At 50.9% G+C, this 22,712-nt stretch overlaps 1 protein-coding gene across 9 annotated transcripts in view; it reads right to left on the bottom strand.

The window, feature by feature from the left end:
- Nucleotides 1-3,014: 3,014 nt before the first annotated feature.
- The window catches only part of TCF4 (transcription factor 4), a 235,246-nt gene continuing 215,548 nt past the window's right edge, over nt 3,015-22,712 (bottom strand). For 7 of the 9 annotated variants that reach the window (XM_042804610.1, XM_042804608.1, XM_042804609.1 and 4 more), the window contains 5 exons: nt 6,739-6,874; nt 5,734-5,896; nt 3,714-3,943; nt 3,315-3,493; nt 3,015-3,149 (listed from right to left, as the gene is read on the bottom strand). In XM_042804610.1, coding sequence (XP_042660544.1) covers nt 3,357-3,493; nt 3,714-3,943; nt 5,734-5,896; nt 6,739-6,874 — 666 coding nt within the window. In that variant the 3' untranslated portion in view covers nt 3,015-3,149; nt 3,315-3,356. The remainder of the gene's footprint in view (nt 3,150-3,314; nt 3,494-3,713; nt 3,944-5,733; nt 5,897-6,738; nt 6,875-22,712) is intronic. The other 2 variants (XM_042804605.1, XM_042804607.1) reach the window with 1 other exon arrangement.

Genomic DNA, 22,712 nt, shown 5'->3' with positions numbered 1-22,712 from the left:
CAAAATTTTTTGGAGCGGAAGCCGGCCAGGATCCTCAGTTCTGAAATCCAAGAGGGACGAGGGCGCATCCAGCGCGAGCCCGCCGAACAAGAAAAGCTTTTTTTTCTTTTTTTGTCGAAGTTCCAGAAAGTAAACTCGCCTTTTCTTTTCTGTCCACAGATTTAAAGAAACGTGAAGTCGGTCTTATAATTTTGCCGTGTGGTTTGTTGTGTTTTGGTTTGGTTTTTAACAGAAGCACAGTCCTCAGCATCCCGGGGCGACGCTCTCCTCTGCCGGTCCCTCCCCCGAGCGAGCGGGGCGCCGGGGGGGGGGACAGACCCAAACCCGAGTGGGATCCACCGGCTCCGAGGTCTCCTGGAAAAAACAAAAAAAAAACCAAAAAAAAAAACCCCCAAAAAACCCCACAAAACAACCCCAATTCTAACGGCTTCTTCGGCGGCATCGTGCTCTTCCCACCGTGCGGAGGGACGGAGCCGCCGTTTGGCGCCCGCCGGGCTCGAGGGTTTTGTTGTTTTTTTTTTTTTATTTTTTAGAGCCCTCTCAGCTAAGCCAGGCTTTCTCCAAGTCCAGCTCTTGCGATCAAGCCGTAGGAACTCAGGAGTTTAAGCCTTTTGGGGCGGCCGCCTCTGAATCCACCTCCACATTTGAGGAACTTATCGGCAAATCAAAACATCGAAAAGTTTTATCGCTACCGAACGTATTTACAGGTCTCAGCACGCACACAGCTAATCCAAATGGGGATGGGGACGTCGAAGGTGAGCACGTGGTAACTATCGTATTTGTTCTTTACGTTTTCAGAAGCAAACATAAAATTCAGATTCTCGTATTCTCACTATTTCATTTAAATGAGACTGTTTTTTTTTGTTTTTGTTTTTTTTTTTTGTTTTTTTCTTTTCAACCACACAGATTTTTATAAACAAAAAAAAAACCGATACAATGTATTAAAACACATAATAACAAGAGTCTACATGTAAAAATATAACTTTTACATACACAATTCCAAAATAATGATACGTTTGCCATTTGTTGCATAAAATTTACAAATGTATTTTTCATTACTATATAACTGGCAAAACAGGAGAACAGATGGAACATTTAGACCGTTTGATGGATTTATGGCATTTATTCAGTGTTGATAGGTGGAAAATCTACTCGAACAGGGAGATTTTGATTTCAAATACATGCCAGGTTGGTGTGGCTGTAAAAATAGAAACTGGAATTAGAGACAAAAGGATGCTGACAAATACTTAACTAGGAGCACTATCCGTTAATTGTACTGTACACCAAAGTCAATCGTCATTAAGATTCACTATGGAAGTTGGTTCAATTGTGCCCAGACTTCAAAGCTAGTTATCTGATGAGCTGCTGTGCCATAGGTTGAGCTATGTTACTATTAAATATGTTAAGTAAAAACTTCATTCGTACTGGCCAGAGAAATACTGTACTACCACCCCTCCTCGAGAAAGTGCAACTTAATGCTTTAGGACTCATAAGGCTCGGTATAAATGCTGCATGATGACCGGAATTGGCATTTCACAAAGAAAGGAGGAGGCAGCAAGTGGTCTAACACTTAAATAATCCACTGAAAAAAAAAAAAAAAAAAAAAAAAAAAAAAAAGAGAGGAGAACAGGAAAAAAAAAAAAAAAAGCCAAACAAACAAACAAAAAACCAAAACAACTGAGAAAAAAAAAAATAAAAAAAATTAAAAAAAAAAGGAAGTCGATCAAATCTGTCACACTACTTGCAATTCCCCCCCCTCCCTCCCACCACAGTCCCCCCCCCCCGCCCCCCGTCCCCCGTCCCCCGTCCCCCCCCCCCCAAAAATTCTGACCATGTATTCAGCAACGCCTCACTGCACACTATTTAGGCTACACACATAGGTTAACGCTTTTAATCGGGTCGTTAATCACAGCCACGTTGATTATGTCATGTTTCCGATGATATAAACATTGGAAGGCACAGTGGTAACTTGTAGCATTCTAACCTTGTACCTCTGAAAATCCCAGAAAAAAAAGGGGGGGGTCGAGCGGAGCAGCGGGGGGCGGCCGGGGCTGGCCCCCCCCCCCCCCCCCCCCCAAAATCCTGTCTTTCCCCCCCAAGACCGAAGAAACAACTCTCTACGTTAGTTATGAATGAGAAGCAACGTCAGGGTCAGCGTTTCCTCCTGCACTACCCCTCCCGAGACAAGAGTTGGCACTACAGGTTACAATAACAAAACCAGGGGAGAGGGACAGAAATAAGACAAAAAAATCCTTATTTACAGTAAAATCTTCTTTTTAAAAAAGTTAATCAGTACTATTTTTTTACAGGAGCAAAAAAGTCTGAAACAAATGAACAAAAGCTTACCATATTCACTAAATTTTTAATATATATTTATATATATATTTATATATATATATTTGTCATAGGTCTATAAGATCCATCTGTTTCTCCTACCCTAAGGAATGGCTAATGTCATCGCTTCAGTTTTCATTAGGACGTTTGCTGGTTTTGTAAATATCTGGGCAGCAAAGCTTCCCTTTTAATATCCAGTAAGTATAAACACTAGCTGTCTAGCACACCAACAAAAACGCTCATTTTTTTTTTTTTTTTTTCTTCAGAAGTACACTTTTTCATTATTGCAAGTTTACAATTTTAAATTAAATAGTTTTTTTTTTTTTTCTTTTTTTTTTTTTTTTAACTTTTTCTTCAGACTTACAAATTAATTATATTTTTTTTTTTTTTTTTTTTTTTCCAAAAGAAGTTTAGGCACAAATGCATTGTCCCACAGTGTGGAGAAGATTGCCATTCAGTCTCTAGGCTGTGCACTTACAGCTCGGAACATACTGCGTTAGACATTCTGCATGATATGTTAAAGAGAGTCGTCCCTCAAGTTGCACTTTTTGTTTGTTGGTTTATTTTTTTTTTTTTTGTGTGTGTGTGTGTTTTTTTTTTTTTTGATGTTTTTTGTTTTTTTGTTTGTTTTTCTCGGTTTTAATCATCGGGAATGCTGAAATCTCTTGCGTCTGTGATTCTTAACTACTCAGACTTGTCTTATATTACAAAAAAAAAAAAAAGGGGTTAAGGAGAAGTGTTTATGTGGGTTTAAGATAATACAGCTGTTAAGGAAGTGGTCTCTTGCTTAAATGAAGAAATGTGGCAACTTGGACCTGCGGAAGAAGTGACAAAAAAAAAAAAAAAAATAAAATCTCATCAGTCAAGGGGAGCGGAGCGCGTGTCCCCGTCCCTACACCCTCCTCCCTCCAGCAACCCCACCCCACCGCCGCGACCCCCCCCCAACCCTAACGGCGGGGCGGGAGGCTCAAGCAGCTTACCTTTTTGTTTTCATTTGCATTTTGTTCTCATTTGTTTGTGTTTTACATCTGTCCCATGTGATTGGAGGCGTCTCCCATCCCAGGGTGGGGTCCCGCCAGGGAAAGCGGCGGAGGATCCGAAGATACTTTCTCTTCTTCCCTTCTTTTCAGGCACGCCGCTTTGGGGTTCAGGTTCCGTTCTGTCAAATGGAAGCGAAAAGCCCTTTGGGATATTCACCTTTTTTTTTTTTTTTTTACACCAGATTCAGGCCTTTCCAATCACCAATTCCTCTCGCTCCAGCCCCCCGGCTAGAGGAATTCACCAAGCTGAGCGGGGAGGAGGCGGCTGGGGGGGGGGGGGAGGGGGGAAGGTGCCGAAGGCCCCGCAGGGTGTAAAAGGATTGCTGGCGCCACACTGACCTCTCACTTGCTGCTCTAAGCTGAGGATGACAGCCACGGCCTGGTGTAAAATCAGGAGCTTGGTCTGGGGCTTGTCGCTCTTCAGGTGGAGCTGCACCATCCGGCCCAACTCCTTGAAAGCCTCGTTGATGTCGCGGACGCGCAGGCGCTCCCGCGCGTTGTTGGCCATTCTCCTCTCTTTTTCCCTCTCGGCCTTCTGCTCCGGGGTCAGGTCCTCGTCGTCGTTATTGCTGCGAGACAAAAAAAGGAATACATCGTTTTCTAACGACGCGGGGAGAATCAGCGGGGCGGCGACCTGCAACCGCCTTGGCCCGGCGAGTCGTCGGCAGGCACCTTATTTGCGGCTCCTCTTCCACCAAACCTGCGCAAAATTCAATCCCCTTCAATTTTACCCCGGGGTCAAGCCTTGGCTTGTCGTGAAGCTTTACAAGCTGCAATTTAAGGACACGCTGGTGGCACTGCTCCCATCTGCGTTGTGTTTTTTTTTTTTTTTTGGGGGGGGGGGGGGGGTTGGTTCACCTGGGGAGCGAGGTGCTTGTCCCCGACCCCGCTCCTCTCACTCCCCGCCCGGAGCACCGAAACACCCGGGGGGCCAAGAGCCACGCAAGTCCCTTATGGCTGTGAAAAGCCCTGCGGTGAACCTCCTCACCTTTTCTGCAACAAAACGGCTCCCTCCCCCCGGCAAAACGAGGGTTTGAAACTGAGAACACAGCCGCCGGTGAGTCACTGGCATTCTATGATCTGACTTGGTTATGCAAATGGAGTTAATAAATTTTCAGCAGCCCTAACAACATGGATGTCGACGGAGAGCTAAACATCAGGAGCAACCTTTTAAAGCTGGAAGCATGTTAAAAGCAAAAATGTTAGCCTACAAAAGCTTCAAAGCACACAGAAATATGCACAAGCGACAGCGTATTTGTTGAATTAACAAGAACTCCCGTCACCTCGCAGCAGCATAAAGGTGCTTTCTCCTTCCCAGATCGGAAGCGCCCGTGAAAGCCTCGCTTCTACATCTGGTTCCTTCAACACATTCACTCGGGGAAAATCTCGAGTGCCATGTGTCCTCTCGAGTCACGAGAGACCTGAGCGGAACGAATGGCTGAACCGCCGGCGAGCGCCCGGCCTGCGAGGTCTGAGCTTGGCCGGGGGGGGCGGCGCGGCTGCTCGGCCGCTTCTTACCTCGGCTCGGTTCTCACACCGAGAGCCGGGAAGGCAGGAAGACGTTGCCTTTAAAAAACCATTAAAAAACCCCCCAAAAATCTCGAAGGCCAAAAAAAAAAAAAAAAACCAAACAAACAATATCAGGGCTGTGCCTGGGCGTCGGCTTTAGCGGGAGATTTGCTCCCTCGCCCCGGGGACTCGGCTGAGGAGGAGGAGGAGCTGCACCTCGGGCCCCCGCGGTGACAGGGGACGTTCAAGCCTGGCCCTCGCTCAAGCTGTTGACATCCCCCACGGGTGCGAGTTCCCGGGTGACAGAATCCAGCCAGGACTTTGCTAACCCTCTCCCCGATTTTCTAAAGGCTACGCCCAACGAGCGAAGCCCTCTAAACCCTCCGCTGAGACCCGGGGAGCCCGAGAGATTTACAGAAATGGAGCGCCGGGAATGACAAATTTATTTCCGAGGTAAAAGAAAAACCAGGTGGTTTGTTAGTTCAGACGCAGGCGTGATCAGCTCTTAGGCATGTTTTTTCCAGAGCTGCAAATCCCCACTGTATTCCAATTTGCAAGCAGAGGCAGAGAGGAATAACAAGCCTAAGTCATACATTTGAGCGGAACGCAATTTCTTTAGAGATTGTGGAGAACTTGCTCAGTGTCCAAATTGGCCAATTGTTTGAATTTGACGACGTCCTGGAGTACAGGTACCAGGAAGGTACTCGGTACTGCCAGGACAGCCACGCCGTTCCACTTAGGCTGTGGTTTTACCTGCCAGGAAAAAACCTCATAGTTTCTTCCTGTTCTGTTCACTTCATCGAAATCCAGTAAAGGAATTAAATGAAGCGACACTATTATATACTGTTACCTAGATCTTGACCTAGTAATTGATTTGATATCCTTCTTGTCATCCTCTAGTTTCTTGTCCTCAGAAGACTTTGTGTCCTGGAGGTTTTCATCTCCCTCGTCGTCGGATTTGATCTCGGAGCTCCCCGAAGAGACGCTCTGCCCTTGCAGCCCGGTTGGCATGCCTGCGAGAGAACGACAGGGACGAGCCCGTCAGCCGGCGCCTGACAGCTCCCGGGGCCGTGTCCCCCTGTCCCCAGCCAAGGGTGACCCACCACGGAGCCCGGCGAGGGTGGGGGGGGGGGGGTGCCACCTCCTGGCAATGGGTTTTAGCGGCGGCTTTGGGGTCGAGCTTTGCTCTGTGGCAAGGGGAGCAGGATGCCGAGCTGCTTCCCGCCACCCTCCCCCCCCCCATCGTTTCCCTCACCTGAAGAAAAAAAAAAAAAAATCCTTCCCGTGGCATTCTCCTAAAATAATCCAAATACCTCCGGCTGCAGTGAGGGAGCAAGACCTTGTAAGCCATCGTCATGGTTTGGGCTCTTTTTTTGGGGAAGATCAGCTGCCTCTAGGACTAACAACAGACCCCAAAGGGCTTTGGGTTTGGTGAGCTGAGTCGGTGAGGCTCAGGACAGCAAAACCCGTCTTGGGAGCCAAAGAGAGGCACCCTGCCCGCCGGCACGACTGGAAAAACGGTGGAAAATCCGCAGGTCTGAGCCTCCCCCCTTCCACCCTTGTTGGTGTGAGTGCAAACCGTGTTTGCTACGCTCGGGGTTTTGCTGCTGAAAGCCGCCCTGGTAGCAAAACTCAGCGTCCAGAGGGAAGCTGCTGCCAGGTGGAATAACTGACTCTCTTCCCGTTTTAGCCGCCGGAATCTTGCAGAATTTAGCCGTGCCCTGCGCCGCGTCACGGTCTCCGACGTCCCCGTGACCAGAAGCTCAACCCGTTCATCCCTCCGGCTCGGGTCACCACCGGCCCGCCTGCCCCTTTGGGGATTTTGTGTCCTGGGACGGGGTTCCCACTTACTCACCCCTGTACGGGTCCTGGGGCGGGTTCAAATCCGGGGAGGTGGCCGACTGGACGGGCAGTTGGGGGACCGGCACTTGGTTTGGCACGAGCGAGTGGCTCCCGCGGAGGCTGACCCCGTCCTCGCGATGCGCTCCGACCTGGCGGCGAGGAGGAGAGAGGCCAGCGGTGAGGCGCGGCGGGGCCGACCTCCCTCTCCCCCCCCCCCCCCCCCCCAAATCCTGGGGGAACCCCCTTTTCCCTTCCTCAAACAAGAAGGACGAGGACGGGGAACGGCGGCTCCGGGCTGCGTTTCACTAGAGGGCGCAGATGGCTCGCTCCAACCGCCCCAACGCCGCCCGCCTCGCCACCGAGCAGGCTCAGGCAGGTAAAACGTCAAATTGTCTCCCCGGGTGCCGCAGCCGAGCGCGCCGATTCCTCCCCATCTGTCTTCTATCATGTCCGCCAACAGATCTGACAATTATCTTAATGCCCATATGCTTAATTGTGGGCTTCGCAATTCCCCCATTGCTATCGGAAATCCTGCAGGAATTTCAATTTGGCATTCGGCTTTCATTTCGGGGACGCGGGGGGGGGGGGGGATCAGATTTGCAGGCCTGCCATTTTTTTTTGTTGTTGTTTTTTTTTTTTTGGTTTTTCCCCCCGGAATGCCAGCTAAGCTCCTGACAGCGGGAGCACCCCCGCCCCGCTCCCCTCGAAACGTAACAACGTGTCACCCGCCTTTCCGAAACGAGAAGCCCCGTCCAAATTAGCGCTCGCTGTATTTCATTAACCACCGAGGCCCAAACCCAAAGGAGCGCCGGCTCTGCCAACGCCGTGACTCCGGGTAATATCCCAATAAAGGTTTTATTAAACACTCCAGTAATGCCATCATCGGAGCTGACAGCCCGGGCGCGATGGAGACGCGTCCCTTCTTCCCCTCTCCGTGGCTCCCGGCCACGCTCCGTGGCGCAAGCTTGCTCCTTCGTTAAATAAACGAGCCGGGCGAGAAGAGTTAAGCAGCCGGAGAGCCAAACTGTCAGAAGTTGCTTTGCTATCGAAGCACCCGGAGAGGTAACGCCGGCGAGGTACGGACGGACCTCCGGCGGGACGGACAGACGGCGCGCCTCCGCCCGGAGAACTCAGCGCTCCGCCTCAGGTGCACGAAAGCTCGGGGGAAAGGGGTGATAAACCCGGCGGCGAACTGTGAATCGCTCCCTGCTCTCCAAAAGTCAAGCGCTCCGGCAGAGAAAAAAGATGGAGGGATGTTTCTAATCAGACTTACAAGATAATATAGGATAATTGTTAACAGCAAGTCGAGACCGCAGTAAGAAAGATAAAAGGGAATCCTGCCAAGGGGAACTGGAGAAAATCTTTTACTACTAGACGAAATGCAAATAACCGAAAGCAAGTGTAAAATAGCAGAGAGAAACTCTCTCTTTGTTCAGACCTTTTAATTTTTACAACATGAGGGCCTAAGAAAAGACTGGAACCAGCATTATCTGGTTTTACGAGAGAACCAGTTGTTGCGGGGCGCTCAGAGTTCGGCAGTTCCACTTCCTGAAATCTCAATGCAGAAAATGCAATAAAAGCCTGATGACATCCTTCTGAGAGGAAAAAGTGTTTGGGTTTTTTTTTTTTTTTTTCCCCCCCACACACACACCTACGAAAGAAAATGCTGAGGGACACAGGCTGTCCTTCTCCATCCCCAGCTCTGCTCGATACGACCCCTGGGCAACCCGACCTAGCCCCATGGCTTTCACCCCAGCCACCTCCGCTCTACATTTGTTTTTTTTTTTTTTTATAGTGCTTCTATGAAAGGGGAAAACCAGCTAGTTTGGAGGTTGACGAAGACAAAGAAACATGTGCTACCGCTCGGCGTTGGCGACCAACCGCCACCCTCCGAGCAGAGCTCCCCAGAGCTGGGAGGGAGCTGTGACAAGACGCCACGTCTCGCTCTGGCTCCCTCCTCCCTTTTCCCGTGAGCTTCCCCGGGCTCCGGACGTGACCTGCGCAGGCAGACGGACAGACAGACAGACAGACCCGGAGATGGCAAGCATCCCATCCTGCTCCTGGCCCGGAGCAGCCTCCGGACCACCTCCGTTACGGAGCTACACGAGATGCCTCCAGTTGGGTGGTCCAGCTCGAAGAGGGACAACCTGGCTACCTTGATTATTTGGCCTGGTTTCTCCCAAGACCACGCCTTGTCTTATCATCTGTAGAAGCAGGCATGGTAATAATCAACAGCTAATGATTTGGAGGAGTTTTCAACCGGAGCGTTGGGAGTCAGATGCAAAAAAGAAGAAGCCATAAAGTCACCGCCGCTCTACCGCTGACATACTGATAGAAAGTTTTATATTTTGGCAATTGGTTCCAATAAAAGGAGATTTCCTCACGTTTCTTCTCCTTTTGGTTCTCACGAGACCTGGGAGGTAACCACCAACTGAATGATAAAAACCATCAGTTCTTCTATCCCTTTTTACAATCTGCTATGTGATCGATCTTGCTCGTTGAGATTTACAGCTCTTTGTCCTGCCAGCTGGCAAATTCCAGGCTGGCTCAGGGAACAAGTCCAACCTCTCTGCCCATCCCTACGCGGAAGAAAGACCGTTTCTTATCCACCGTGACCAACTTCAAGCCCGTTTTTCCTTCTCTCCAAGCAGGAGGGATGGGATGGGATGGGATGGGATGGGATGGGATGGGATGGGATGGGATGGAGCTCACCTTTCCCACCCGTCCATCCCGTACCGCAGCGAGGGGGCTGCTCCAACCGACTCTTTCTAACTCTACAGCTACACAACCCATCACCTCGCACCGGCTTTTCCCCGCCGTGTTTTCTTAGCTCATTTACTTCCCCCGTTTCAACCACCTGCAAGAAGACTCGGGCAGCCCCATCGCTTTCCTTGTCCACACAGAAGGGGTTTTCCGGGACACAGAAAAACTTCAAGGCGGAGACGGGACCTACTGAAATAAAATCCATCCTAGACACGGCGTGAGGAGGGGACGCACGAGCTCGGGGCGCCGGCAGCTCCCGGCCCCCCCGGCGACATGAAGATTTTCTGCTTCCCCCTCCCTCTGCAGCCAGCAGTGCCGCTGGTTTGTCTGTTACACAAACAACAGCTCTGCCCTGAGGTGAGGCGAAGATATGAATCATTCCCCCCACCCCAAGCCGGGGAGTGTAGATTATAAATAATACTTATCTTTAAAGAATCAAACTCACTTTGAAGTTCTGTTAATATTTTATTCCTTTCCATCTCTTTAAACAGCCCCCTACTGCAGCGTTCAGCAGATTGGAGTGGGGAAAAAAAAAAAAAAAAAATACCCGACAAAGAGCAAATCCTAAAATGTGCATGGGAGGTAAGAGCAGGCTCTGCTGTTGATGTGCAAATCCCGGCCTCAATGTCCCTTTTGCGATCACCATCCCAGGCGCACCTGAGCACACGTGTGGCATGCTCAGGCCTGAAGCACGTTCCAGCTGAACTAATTCAGGGCAAAACCATGAGAAGCCCAAACCCCGTGGTTTTTTTTTTGTTATTATTAAGGTTAATTTCTCTGGAAGAGAAATAAATATCGGGGCAGAGAAGGCTGATCCCAGAGGCAGGGATTGAAATCAGAATAAGAATCGAAATGGTTCCGCAGCCCTTCCAGTGCAGGTCTCTCTGGAGACACGCACGTACTGGGTGGACGGACACGGCACGAAAACCTGGACAGAAGATGCCTGAATTCACACCTGCCTCAGTCTTTTACGGCATTTTGAAAACTTCAATAACTGGAAGAAGGCAAGACCTTGTCTTCTCTTACCTTTGCGTTTTCATTTTTATATATAGTAACAGATGCTCAGCACAAACGTCAGGTTTTTCTGGTTGTGCGAGTCTATGTATTCCAGATTATCCGTGCTATCTCTACCTCCATCACGACTGGGAAGCTGTTTTACAAAAAATATGTGGAAATTAATTCTTGAACGCTCAGCATTTCAGGAGGGAGATGGATACCCGTAGTTAACCCAGCTAAAGAACGCGGCGCTGGAAAAGAATTCGCTTTCGCCCTCGCGCCACAAACTGCATTTTTCCTTTTCTTTTTTAAAAAAAAGCAACTCTTCTGCTGTCCAAGATGCTTCTTTCCTCAATGTCAAGCTGCACGGGATTGAATTTGCCAGATTTTCCTGATGAATAATAACCCCACGGAGCGGGCTGTTGGCCTAAACGCCCTCTCCACGGCTCCGGCCGTGGCTGCAGAGCGCGGCTGTGACCTGCAAAAGCGGAGGGGCTGGTAGCCCCCGGGAAGGGTAAATCTGTATAAAAATCCCTTTCCTACGGAGCAATCGAGGATTTTTCCGTAGGAGAGCTTCCCCAGCTCCCTGCTGAAGATGTATGCATCACCTCTTCCTGCCAAGAAGGGAAACGCTGTGCGTCCAATGCGCCCTCCCAGCTGCTGGCGTGGGGCTTGGGAGGAACCGGGGGGGAAAAGGAGTGGGGGGGCCAGGAGGAATGGGGGTGCAGGAAGAGTGGGGGGAAAAGGAGGAATGGGGGTGCAGGAGGAATGGGGGGATCAGGAGGAACAGGGGTGCAGGAGAAATGAGGGGCAAGGAGGGATGGGGGCGCAGGACGGATGGGGGAACAGGAGGAATGGGGGAACAGGAGGAATGGGGGAGTCAGGAGGAATGGGGGAACAAGAGGAATGGGGGGAAGAGGAGGAATGGGGGAACAAGAGGAATGGGGGTGCAGGAGGAATGGGGGTACAGGAGGAATGGGGGAACAGGAGGAATGGGGGAATGGGAGAGCGGGGGGAGTGGGGGAACGGGGGGAACAGGAGGAATGGGGGTGCAGGAGGAATGGGGGAACGGGAGGAATGGGGGAGCGGGAGGAATGGGGGTGCAGGAGGAATGGGGGAACGGGAGGAATGGGGGAATGGGGGTGCAGGAGGAATGGGGGAACAGGAGGAATGGGAGAGTCAGGAGGAATGGGGGTGCAGGAAGAATGGAGGAACAGGAGGAATGGGGGCCAGGAGGAATGGGAGTGCAGGAGGAATGGGGGAATGGGAGGAATGGGGAAGTCAGGAGGAATAGGGGTGCAGGAAGAATGGGGGTGCAGGAGGAATGGGGGTGCAGGAGGAACGGGGGGCCAGGGCACCAGCTTCCCAACCTGCATCCCCCCACCCCTGTGTGCCCCAGCCGCTACGCACAGACCAGGCACACGTTGACTTTTCAGCAAAACATAAAGAGAAAACGTGTCTGCGCGGTGCCCAGACCCCCGCTGACACCCAAAACTCTTTTGGTGCCTCTGAACCACAACCTGAAATCCCAAATTGCACCTGACGGCCCTGAAGTGCGGCGTTTCGGTTTGGATTACCTCCGATTCTCCTCTCTCTGTCTCACATACATGACGATGGAATCTTTATCGTCCAGAGCAAGGAAAGCCCCGACCTGACCCAGGAGTGAATCCGGAGCAGCGGGAAGAAACGGTCATACAAATGTTTCTGTTATTGCTCACAGATGGGCATTTGAAGTTTGGGCATGGGAAGGAGGAGACATAAGCTGTAAAAAACTGGGGGAAGGTTGCCTACGAAGTTACGAGCGTTGCACCCCTTTCCTTACAGTTAACCCCTCCCACGCTGCGAGGTGGCCGTCGCACACACGATTAACTTTCTAAATACAAAAGGAAAAACTATCACCTATAGCCTGGACCACACTTCTGGGCTACGGTGAGGAAAAGATTATTCCTAACTTGCCAATACCATGAACAAATGCAACAAGCAACGTGCTTTGTCCTTTTAAAAATGATGACCTTGTGTTATCCAATTAGATAAATAAAAACACGCGGCCAGAAAAGTTGTAAGGTGATGCATGTTAACATGTGTTCAATATTGTCAAAATTTATAAGTCTGACAGAAAGCAGATTTGTGCAAAGCCCTTATAAACCTCTACCGCTATATTAAAAAGGGAACAGCACAGGGCACTCTGACACAAATGGTCTCTCACTGTATGTGTGTATTATTGGTCCAAATTATTCACCCTTATTTAACTGCACCAAAGTCTTTCATCTCCATGCTATACAATAATAGTTTCCATATGACCGGTGGCTCAGCTATAAATAAGATCAAAAGGAAAAGAAAGGATTTAATAAAAGAAAAAAAAAAAAGAGAAGGGGAAAAAAAAAAAAAAAAAAGAGAAGGAAAAAAAAAAAAGAAGAAAAAAAAAAAAGAGAAGAAAAGAGAATAAAAGAAAAAGAGAGAAAAAAAAAAGAGAGAAGAAAAAAAAAGAGAGAAGAAAAAAAAAAGAGAGAAGAAAAAACAAACAAACAAACAAAAGACATTAAGAGTGGCATTAAATCAGGAAAAAAAGCAAAGTTCACGTTTTTTTCTCCAGAAAAAAAGTGGTCATGAGTACTAAGCAGCTCGCCAAATATCTTATGAAAGGGCCGTTTGCGAGGCAGTTGTACGCGCAAGCCACTGCAAGGGAGCTGCGAGCGGCAAAGCCGGAGAAAGAAGGGGAAGAAGAAGATGAAGGGGAAAAAAAAAAAAAAATACAAACGGCCGCCGGCTCAGCTCCCACGCGTGTCCCGCCTGCCCCCCCCTCCCCAGCTCAGCACCCATCTGCTGGGTGGGAAGAAGGGAATTCCGGCTGGTTTCTCCTCCGGCTCCGCTCCCGTAAGCGCTAAGCCAGCCTCCCCCCCATCATTTTGCCGGCTTCGCTTTCCCACCGTGGGAGATAATTGAAGTATTTTAAGGGAAACCAACCGCTTGTGCCCTATTGTGGGTTGCCATGGCCGTCGGAGGGGAGTCACTGAAATAATCACTGCGATTTCTTTCCAGCAGAGATGATTATTCATTTAAGTATTGGCTAAATCCGGAGATGGGAAAGGTCCTAAAGCGCGGGATTAGGAATATTAACTCTTCTTCACTGACCGGCCGGCGCACCACCCCGCACGCCTGCAGGATTCTGGGACCCGCTTCCAGAGGATGGGGGACCCAGCCAAAACATCAAGTGGCTGCTGCCTTCCTCCCCACCGATTCCCCTCACCCTCCTCGGGCATCGTCCTCACCGCCGGCCTCGGCTCCAGCCAGCGCACCGGGTCGGCCGCTCATAGAAATTAAAACCCAGGATCCCAAATATGACGGGGCGGGGGGTGGGGGTGGGGGTGTGGGGGGGTTTGAACCACGTGCCTAATTAGTCGGGTTGGAAATGAATGGAGTCATTGTGCGAGGACAACGCTTGCCTGAAAAGGTGTCGTTTAAGTATCAGCCAGTGGTTTCTCTCCCGGTCAAAATGAAGTTTATAGCTCCAAAATCATTTAAAAATATGATAAAGGCTGTAATTGCGCGGCATTAGGAATGTCAACCAATTAGGCAAAAAACGGTGCTATATAAAAACCCTACACTGGTGCTTGTTATGTTAGACTTCATTCCAGTAAGGTCATTCTGTCCAGGTTTTTTTAAAAAATTTATATCATACCTGCTAGCTAAAAAAAAAACCAGAGTCAAGCAAAACAAACCACAGATGCAGCAGCTACACCCGCGCTAAAACTTCAGAAAAGATAGTACGACAAAACAGCAAAAGCCAAATTTTGTCTTTTAAACAATGCCAAGTCACTTGACTCGCTTTGTTTATGTACGAATGACATAACTGAATTACTTCATGAGCTGCTACTCTAATTCCTCAGGGTGGAAAATTCCGTAAGTTAATTTAATGTGGATGTAAAAAGAAAAAAAAGAGAAAAAAAAAAGGCAAAAAACACACACGAACACGCTCTCTTCCTGTGGGCCCTCATGTGAAGCGTGCAGGCTGGCTGATGGGCTATCTGAAAAATAATGTATACCAGTTTCTGGTTTCTAATTTTAATCAATACCTTCGCAAACTACCCCAAAAGAAACACATGTCTTCTAAGATTCCCGGGTAAAAGTTAGCATTTTGCTGTTTTCTGCTATTCCATGTGAAATGTTACGGTGAAACCCCCATGATCCGCATAACCTCTGAAATAACAGGAACTGCGGAAAGCCAGGAAATTCACAGCGAAAGCTGAAAATATACGCTCAGCTCGTGCCCTTTAGAGACGGAGATGGGCAGATTAAAACAACCAAAACACCGAGTTTTTCTCTGGATGTGCGACTTCTGAAACGTCACCCTTGAAGACCCTTAGAGAGACAGAAACGTTACGAGCGGCCGGACAACAAACCCCACTTCGTCCTCATTTTTAAGCCACTTCTGCCTCTTCCCAGAAGTTTTCTTTGCGGGTTTAGGAGCGGGGTGAAGGGAGGCTACCTCCATTTTCAGGCCGGACATTTTCAATCCCGCCAACGCTTTGTGCACGTGCTTCCGCGGCACGAAGAGTCCCGCGGCGACGATGTCGAGCACGCGGATTGTCGGCGGGAGCCAGGTCTTGGCAAAGCCAAACTGGCCTCACCGGGACCGAACTGGTATCAAACCCGCCGGGTGTGTAAACAGGGTGACTTGGATGCGTGCCCGTTTGCTCGTGGGGTGCGTGTGTGTGTGTGTGTGGGGGGGTGGAAATGGGACGCGGGGCCATGAGCAAATTCCAGAGGCCTGCTAAAAATTAGCTGACGCTTAAACGCTCTCCCGACTGGGCCGCTAATAAAAAAAAAGTGAGGGAATGTGAAGGAAGAAATCCCTTTTAAGACAGCCTGTTCCGGCAGCCGGTCCCCCCCCAGCTGTAAAGCCGGCCTAGGCCCGTGCAGGCCCGGAGCCTGAGGCCTGTCGGCGGCAGCGGCGGAGCGATCCCCGGGTGGGGTTTGTCTGGGGGGAATGGCTGCAGGGCAGCGGGGGGGAGAGCGGGCAGGGAGTGTGGGCAGAGAGTGAGGGCAGGGAACGTGGGCAGGGAGTGAGGGCAGGGAGTGTGGGCAGGGAGTGCAAGGATGGAATACAGGCAGGGAGTGCGGGCAGGGAATTTAGGCAGGGAATGCAAGCACGGAATGTGGGCAGGGAACGTGGGCAGGGAACACAGGGAACACAGGCAGGGAGTGAGGGCAGGGAGTGTGGGCAGGAACGCAGGCAGGGAGCATGGGCAGGGAACGCAAGCAAGGAATGCAGGCAGGGAGTGTGGGCAGGGAGTGAGGGCAGGGAGTGTGGGCAGGGAGTGAGGGCAGGGAGTGTGGGCAGGGAGTGAGTGTGGGCAGGGAGTGTGGGCAGGGAGTGAGGGCAGGGAGTGTGGGCAGGGAGTGAGGGCAGGGAGTGAGGGCAGGGAGTGCAAGGATGGAATGCAGGCAGGGAGTGCGGGCAGGGAACACGGGCAGGGAGAGTGGGCAGGGAATTTGGGCAGGGAGTGCGGGCAGGAACGCAGGCAGGGAGCATGGGCAGGGAACGCAAGCAAGGAATGCAGGGAGGGAGTGTGGGCAGGGAGTGAGGGCAGGGAGTGAGGGCAGGGAGTGAGGGCAGGGAGTGTGGGCAGGGAATTTAGGCAGGGAATACAAGCACGGAATGTGGGCAGGGAACGTGGGCAGGGGACACAGGGAACACAGGCAAGGAGTGCAGGCAGGGAACGTGGGCAGGGAACACGAGTAGGGAACATGGGCAGGGAGAGTGGGCAGGGAATTTGGGCAGGGAATGCAGGCAGGGAACACAGGCAGGAATGCAGGCAGGGAGCATGGGCAGGGAATGCAAGCAAGGAATGCAGGCAGGGAGTGTGGGCAGGGAGTGAGGGCAGGGAACATGGGCAGGCAGTGAGGGAAGGGAGTGCAGGAAGGGAGTGCAAGGATGGAATGCAGGCAGGGAGTGTGGGCAGGGAGTGAGGACAGGGAATGAGGGCAAGGAGTGTGGGCAGGGAGTGCAGGCAGGGAATGAGGGCAGGGAGTGTCGGCAGGGAGTGCAGGCAGGGAGTGCAAGGATGGAATGCAGGTAGGGAGTGTGGGCAGGGAATTTAGGCAGGGAATGCAGGTAGGGAGTGTGGGCAGGGAATGAGGGCAGGGAGTGCAGGCAGGGAGTGCAAGGATGGAATGCAGGCAGGGAGTGTGGGCAGGGAATTTAGGCAGGGAATGCAGGTAGGGAGTGTGGGCAGGGAATGAGGGCAGGGAGTGCAGGCAGGGAGTGCAATGATGGAATGCAGGCAGGGAGTGCGGGCAGGGAATTTAAGCAGAGAATGCGAGCACGGAATGTGGGCAGGGAACGTGGGCAGGGAACACGAGTAGGGAACACGGGCAGGGAGAGTGGGCAGGGAATTTGGGCAGGGAATGCAGTCAGGGAGTGTGGGCAGGGAACACGGGCAGGAATGCAGGCAGGGAGCATGGGCAGGGAACGCAAGCAAGGAATGCAGGCAGGCAGTGTGGGCAGGGAGTGAGGGCAGGGAACGTGGGCAGGGAGTGAGGGCAGGGAGTGTGGGCAGGGAGTGTGGGCAGGGAGTGCAAGGATGGAATACAGGCAGGGAGTGCGGGCAGGGAATTTAGGCAGGGAATGCAGGCAGGGAGTGCGGGCAAGGAGTGTGGGCAGGGAATTTAAGCAGGGAATGCGAGCACGGAATGTGGGCAGGGAACACGAGTAGGGAACACGGGCAGGGAGAGTGGGCAGGGAATTTGGGCAGGGAATGCAGTCAGGGAATGCAGTCAGGGAACACGGGCAGGAACGCAGGCAGGGAGCATGGGCAGGGAACGCAAGCAAGGAATGCAGGCAGGCAGTGTGGGCAGGGAGTGTGGGCAGGGAGTGTGGGCAGGGAGTGCAAGGATGGAATGCAGGCAGGGAGTGTGGGCAGGGAGTGTGGGCAGGGAGTGCAAGGATGGAATGCAGGCAGGGAGTGTGGGCAGGGAATGTGGGCAGGGAGTGACGGCAGGGAGTGAGGGCAGAGAGTGTGGGCAGGGAGTGCAAGGATGGAATGCAGGCAGGGAGTGTGGGCAGGGAATGTGGGCAGGGAGTGACGGCAGGGAGTGAGGGCAGAGAGTGTGGGCAGGGAGTGCAAGGATGGAATGCAGGCAGGGAGTGTGGGCAGGGAACACGAGTAGGGAACACAGGCATGGAGAGTAGGCAGGGAATTTGGGCAGGGAATGCAGGCAGGGAGCATGGGCAGGGAATGCAAGCAAGGAATGCAGGCAGGGAGTGTGGGCAGGGAGTGTGGGCAGGGAACATGGGCAGGCAGTGAGGGAAGGGAGTGTGGGCAGGGAGTGAGGGCAGGGAATGCAGTCAGGGAATGAGGGCAGGGAGTGCAGGCAGGGAGAGTGGGCAAGGAGTGAGGGCAGGGAGTGAGGGCAGGGAATGAGGGCAGGGAGTGTGGGCAGGGAGTGCAGGCAGGGAATGAGGGCAGGGAGTGTCGGCAGGGAGTGCAGGCAGGGAGTGCAAGGATGGAATGCAGACAGGGAGTGTGGGCAGGGAATTTAGGCAGGGAATGCAGGCAGGGAGTGTGGGCAGGGAATGAGGGCAGGGAGTGCAGGCAGGGAGTGCAAGGATGGAATGCAGGCAGGGAGTGCAGGCAGGGAATTTAGGCAGGGAATGCAGGCAGGGAGTGTGGGCAGGGAGTGCGGGCAGGGAGTGAGGGCAGGGAGTGTGGGCAGGGAGTGTGGGCAGGGAATGCAGGCAGGGAGTGTGGGCAGGGAATTTAAGCAGAGAATGCGAGCACGGAATGTGGGCAGGGAACGTGGGCAGGGAACACAGGGAACACAGGCAAGGAGTGCAGGCAGGGAATGCAGGCAGGGAACGTGGGCAGGGAACACAAGTAGGGAACACGGGCAGGGAGAGTGGGCAGGGAATTTGGGCAGGGAATGCAGTCAGGGAATGCAGTCAGGGAACACGGGCAGGAATGCAGGCAGGGAGCATGGGCAGGGAATGCAAGCAAGGAATGCAGGCAGGGAGTGTGGGCAGGGAGTGAGGGCAGGGAATGCAGGCAGGGAGTGCAAGGATGGAATGCAGGCAGGGAGTGCGGGCAGGGAATTTAGGCAGGGAATGCAGGCAGGGAGTGCGGGCAAGGAGTGTGGGCAGGGAATTTAAGTAGGGAATGCGAGCACGGAATGTGGGCAGGGAACGTGGGCAGGGAACACAGGGACCACAGGCAGGGAGTGCAGGCAGGGAACGTGGGCAGGGAACACGAGTAGGGAACACAGGCAGGGAGAGTGGGCAGGGAGCATGGGCAGGGAATGCAAGCAAGGAATGCAGGCAGGGAGTGTGGGCAGGGAGTGAGGGCAGGGAACATGGGCAGGGAGCACAGGCAGGGAATGAGAGCAGGGAATATGAGCAGGGATCACGGGCAGGGAACGTGGGCAGAGAGCACAGGCAGGGAATGAGAGCAGGGAATGCGGGCAGGGAGTACGAGCAGGGATCACGGGCAGGGAACGTGGGCAGGGAATGTGGGCAGGGAGCACAGGCAGGGAATACGAGCAGGGACCATGGGAAGGCAATGAGGGCAGGGAACGCGGGCAGGGGAACGCGGGCATGGAACATGGGTAGGGAACACAGGCGGGGAATGCGGGCAGGGAATCTGAGCAGGGAACACGGGTAGGGAACGTGGGCAGGGAATCTGGGCAGGGATCTTGGGCAGGGGATGCAGGCAGGGAACACGGGCAGGGAATTTGGGCAGGGAACTTGGGCAGGGAACGCAGGCAGGGAACACGGGCAGGGAATCTGGGCAGGGAACTTGGGCAGGGAACACGGGCAGGGAACTTGGGCAGGGAACACGGGCAGGGAATTTGGGCAGGGAACTTGGGCAGGGAACGCAGGCAGGGAACACGGGCAGGGAATGCAGGCAGGGAACACGGGCAGGGAATTTGGGCAGGGAACGCAGGCAGGGAACACGGGCAGGGAATTTGGGCAGGGAACTTGGGCAGGGAACGCAGGCAGGGAACATGGGCAGGGAATTTGGGCAGGGAACTTGGGCAGGGAACGCAGGCAGGGAACACGGGCAGGGAACACGGGCAGGGAACATGGGCAGGGAACACGGGCAGGGAACGCAGGCAGGGAACACGGGCAGGGAACACGGGCAGGGAACGCGGGCTGCACACGCTGCGGGGTTGCCCCAGCGCGCTCGGGCAGCGCCCGGAGGTGTGCGGGGGGCACAGCCGCTTCCACCAGCGCGCTCGACAAGTTTCCGGTCCATACCTCCCACTGCTACTTTATTTACTGCAGCTGGCCAGCCTTTTATAGCCTGTTTCATGTATTAAAATTCAAATGTGGAAAACATTACCAGTATCCTCCTTGATTTTTTTTTTTTTTTTTTTTATTTTTAAATTTTTTCCCCCTTCAACTTCCTTTTCAGCGTGGAATGTATCAAATGGTCAAAGGCTAACTTCAGACTGACTCTACTCAAAAACTATTTCCTTTGTTCTTCTGTTTTTACTTCAAAATTCATACCAGTTTTCCAAAAGAAATTATCGGGCCCAGCTCTTTCACCCAAGTTACAGTTTCAGACAGTGAGTAATGCTGCTTGGGAACGCAGCAGACGCTGGGTTTTCAGAGAAATGTCCCCGTCTTGGTTGCAGCAGAAGTGCTGCCCTCAAAACATCCGAATTTTGCACGGTTACCTTGCTCTGGCCATATATTTACTTAACAAAGTCCCAACAAAGCCAGTCAGACCCCATCCCTCGGCATGTCTCCTGAAAAACCCAAGTGCCTACATATTCCTCAAAATATGAAGGCATTTTTTTTTTTTTGGACGCATGACACTGGCGCTTCGATTTCTCATTGTTGCTGCTTTTTTTTTTTTTTTTTTTTTGGTTTAAATCTAACTTCACCTACATCTGGTATTTAAGTGAGGAGCACATATTTATGGAACAAACTGTCTCTGAAGTGATGCCCTGGGTGCATGTTCCATCAGCTTAACATATGCAAAGCGAACAAAGCTACAAAAATTAAACTCTTTTCTCTTGATTGAGAGCAGATATGCAGAAACAGTTGTAAGTCACAGATCTGGCTTTTAATAAAGCCAGATTTCTTCATTAAAAGCAGTATTGTTTAAACACTGGAGGAAAAAATAGCTTTGTACAAACTAAAATCTTAGATTATATGTATCCCAAGTGTATTTAACATATTACCTGAGGCCAAGCTAAATTACAATCTAGAATTTCCTTTTGTGAATTCTCAGCAACTGCCACAGAGAGCAAAACAATGTCTGGTTCATGCTAATTTTATTGGGGAAGGGGAGAGGAGATGGATTTAACTGAGCTGCTGAAAAAGCATCTTTTTACCTCTCAGAGCCTTTCGCCAGACCATTTTCAGTTAACACTTCACATTGTTTTCAATCTGCAAATGGCGCAGTCTCAGTTGTGGCTTTTAATGCTATTTTCCCCACGACAGAATCACTTAGAGTACCATTTAGTTTAACGAGGAGCAGAGCCTGTCACAAAGCTGCCCTAATAAAACCAGACGAACTCCCCCTTATTTTCCTTCCTCAGGTGCTTAATTTCAACAACTGAGGAATTAAAATTTGCATTTTAATAACCCGAAGCAGCAGAAACTGCGGGCAAATATTTAGCTTAGGGCACCGTGCGTGGAGAAGTTTGAAGGGGGAGAACTGTTTGGTCAAGGATGGCTGGCTGAGGGTCAACTGGACATCAACTTTTTTTCTCGCAGGGAGCTGGGATGTTTCAATTTCGGAACGCGACGGCAGAGGTCGGCTGGGAAGGCTCTGGGCCTCGGCCAGGCCGTCCGAGGCCTTTCCCCCGCCCCGGCCCGGCCCGGCCCTGCTGAATAAAGCCACGCTCGCCAGCCCGCCGGAGCCTCGGCCTCTCGCGATTATCGCGACTAGCGGGGGGGGGGGGGGGGGGGCGTCCCCGGCGCGCAGCCGATGGGGAACGTACGTGGTAATTATCAAATAATTGGCCCCCACAAGAAGCGCCTTCCTTCCCCTAGCAGTTGCCTCACACCCTGCCATCAAAGTTTTTATTGTTTTTTCTTTCTCTTTTTCCCTTTTTCTGTTTTCTTCTTCCTTTTTCTTTCATTCCTTTCTCTTTTTCTTCCTTTCCTTTCTTCCTCTGTTTTTTTCTTCCTTTTTCTTTCCTTTCTTTTTTTCTTCCTCTTTCCTTTTTTCCTCTCTTTCCTGCCTTCCTTTCCTTCCTTCCTTTTGTTTTCTTTTTTCTTTTTCTTTATTTCTTCATCTATCTTTCTTTCTTTCTTTTTTCTTTCTTTCTTTCTTTCTTTCTTTCTTTCTTTCTTTCTTTCTTTCTTTCTTTCTTTCTTTCTTTCTTTCTTTCTTTCTTTCTTTCTTTCTTTCTTTCTTTCTTTCTTTCTTTCTTTCTTTCTTTCTTTCTTTCTTTCTTTCTTTCTTTCTTTCTTTCTTTCTTTCTTTCTTTCTTTCTTTCTTTCTTTCTTTCTTCTTTCTTTCTTTCTTTCTTTCTTTCTTTCTTTCTTTCTTTCTTTCTTTCTTTCTTTCTTTCTTTCTTTCTTTCTTTCTTTCTTTCTTTCTTTCTTTCTTTCTTTCTTTCTTTCTTTCTTTCTTTCTTTCTTTCTTTCTTTTTTTCTTTCTTTTCTTTCCTTTCTTTCTTTCTCTTTCTTTCAATTCCTTCTCCTTCTTTCTTCCTTTTCTTTCTCTCGCTTTCTCTGTCTCCCTCTTTCCTTCTCTCTTTTCTTTTTTCTTCCCTTGCGAAAAAAGGGAGGAATCCTGTCTGAATCCTGTCACATAGAACTCTAAATGTTTGCATTTTCCATATGATGTCTAATCCTATTTGGAATGCTTCTGAACATTTGGCCTTGATTACATCTTGGAGCAATGAATTTCACAGGTCATTGTGTGTTGAATAAAAAGTATTTCTTTTTGTCAGGTTCACTGAATGTCCCCTTGTTCTTTAATTATGAGGCAGGATGAATAGGAGAGCTAGATTTACCTTCTCTATGCTGTCCATTATTCTATGTACCTCTATTATGTCTCCTCTTATTCATCTCCTTTCTAAACAAAATCACCACAATCTGTTCAACCTCCCTTCACATGAAAATCCTTCCGTGCTTGCAATCATTCCTGCTGTTTGTCCCCGAACTCCTCCTAATTCCACTACGCTTTTTTTTTTTTTTTGAGATAGGAACACCAAAACAGAAGACAGCTCCGGGGAAGGTATACACACATGTACGCATGTGTAAATATA

This window comes from Tyto alba, unplaced genomic scaffold, assembly GCF_018691265.1.
Source record: "Tyto alba isolate M040663 unplaced genomic scaffold, T.alba_DEE_v4.0 Super-Scaffold_42, whole genome shotgun sequence".
NCBI classification, from domain to species: domain Eukaryota; kingdom Metazoa; phylum Chordata; class Aves; order Strigiformes; family Tytonidae; genus Tyto; species Tyto alba.
Note: the sequence above shows the minus strand (reverse complement) of the source record. Positions and strands in the feature narration are given on the sequence as shown.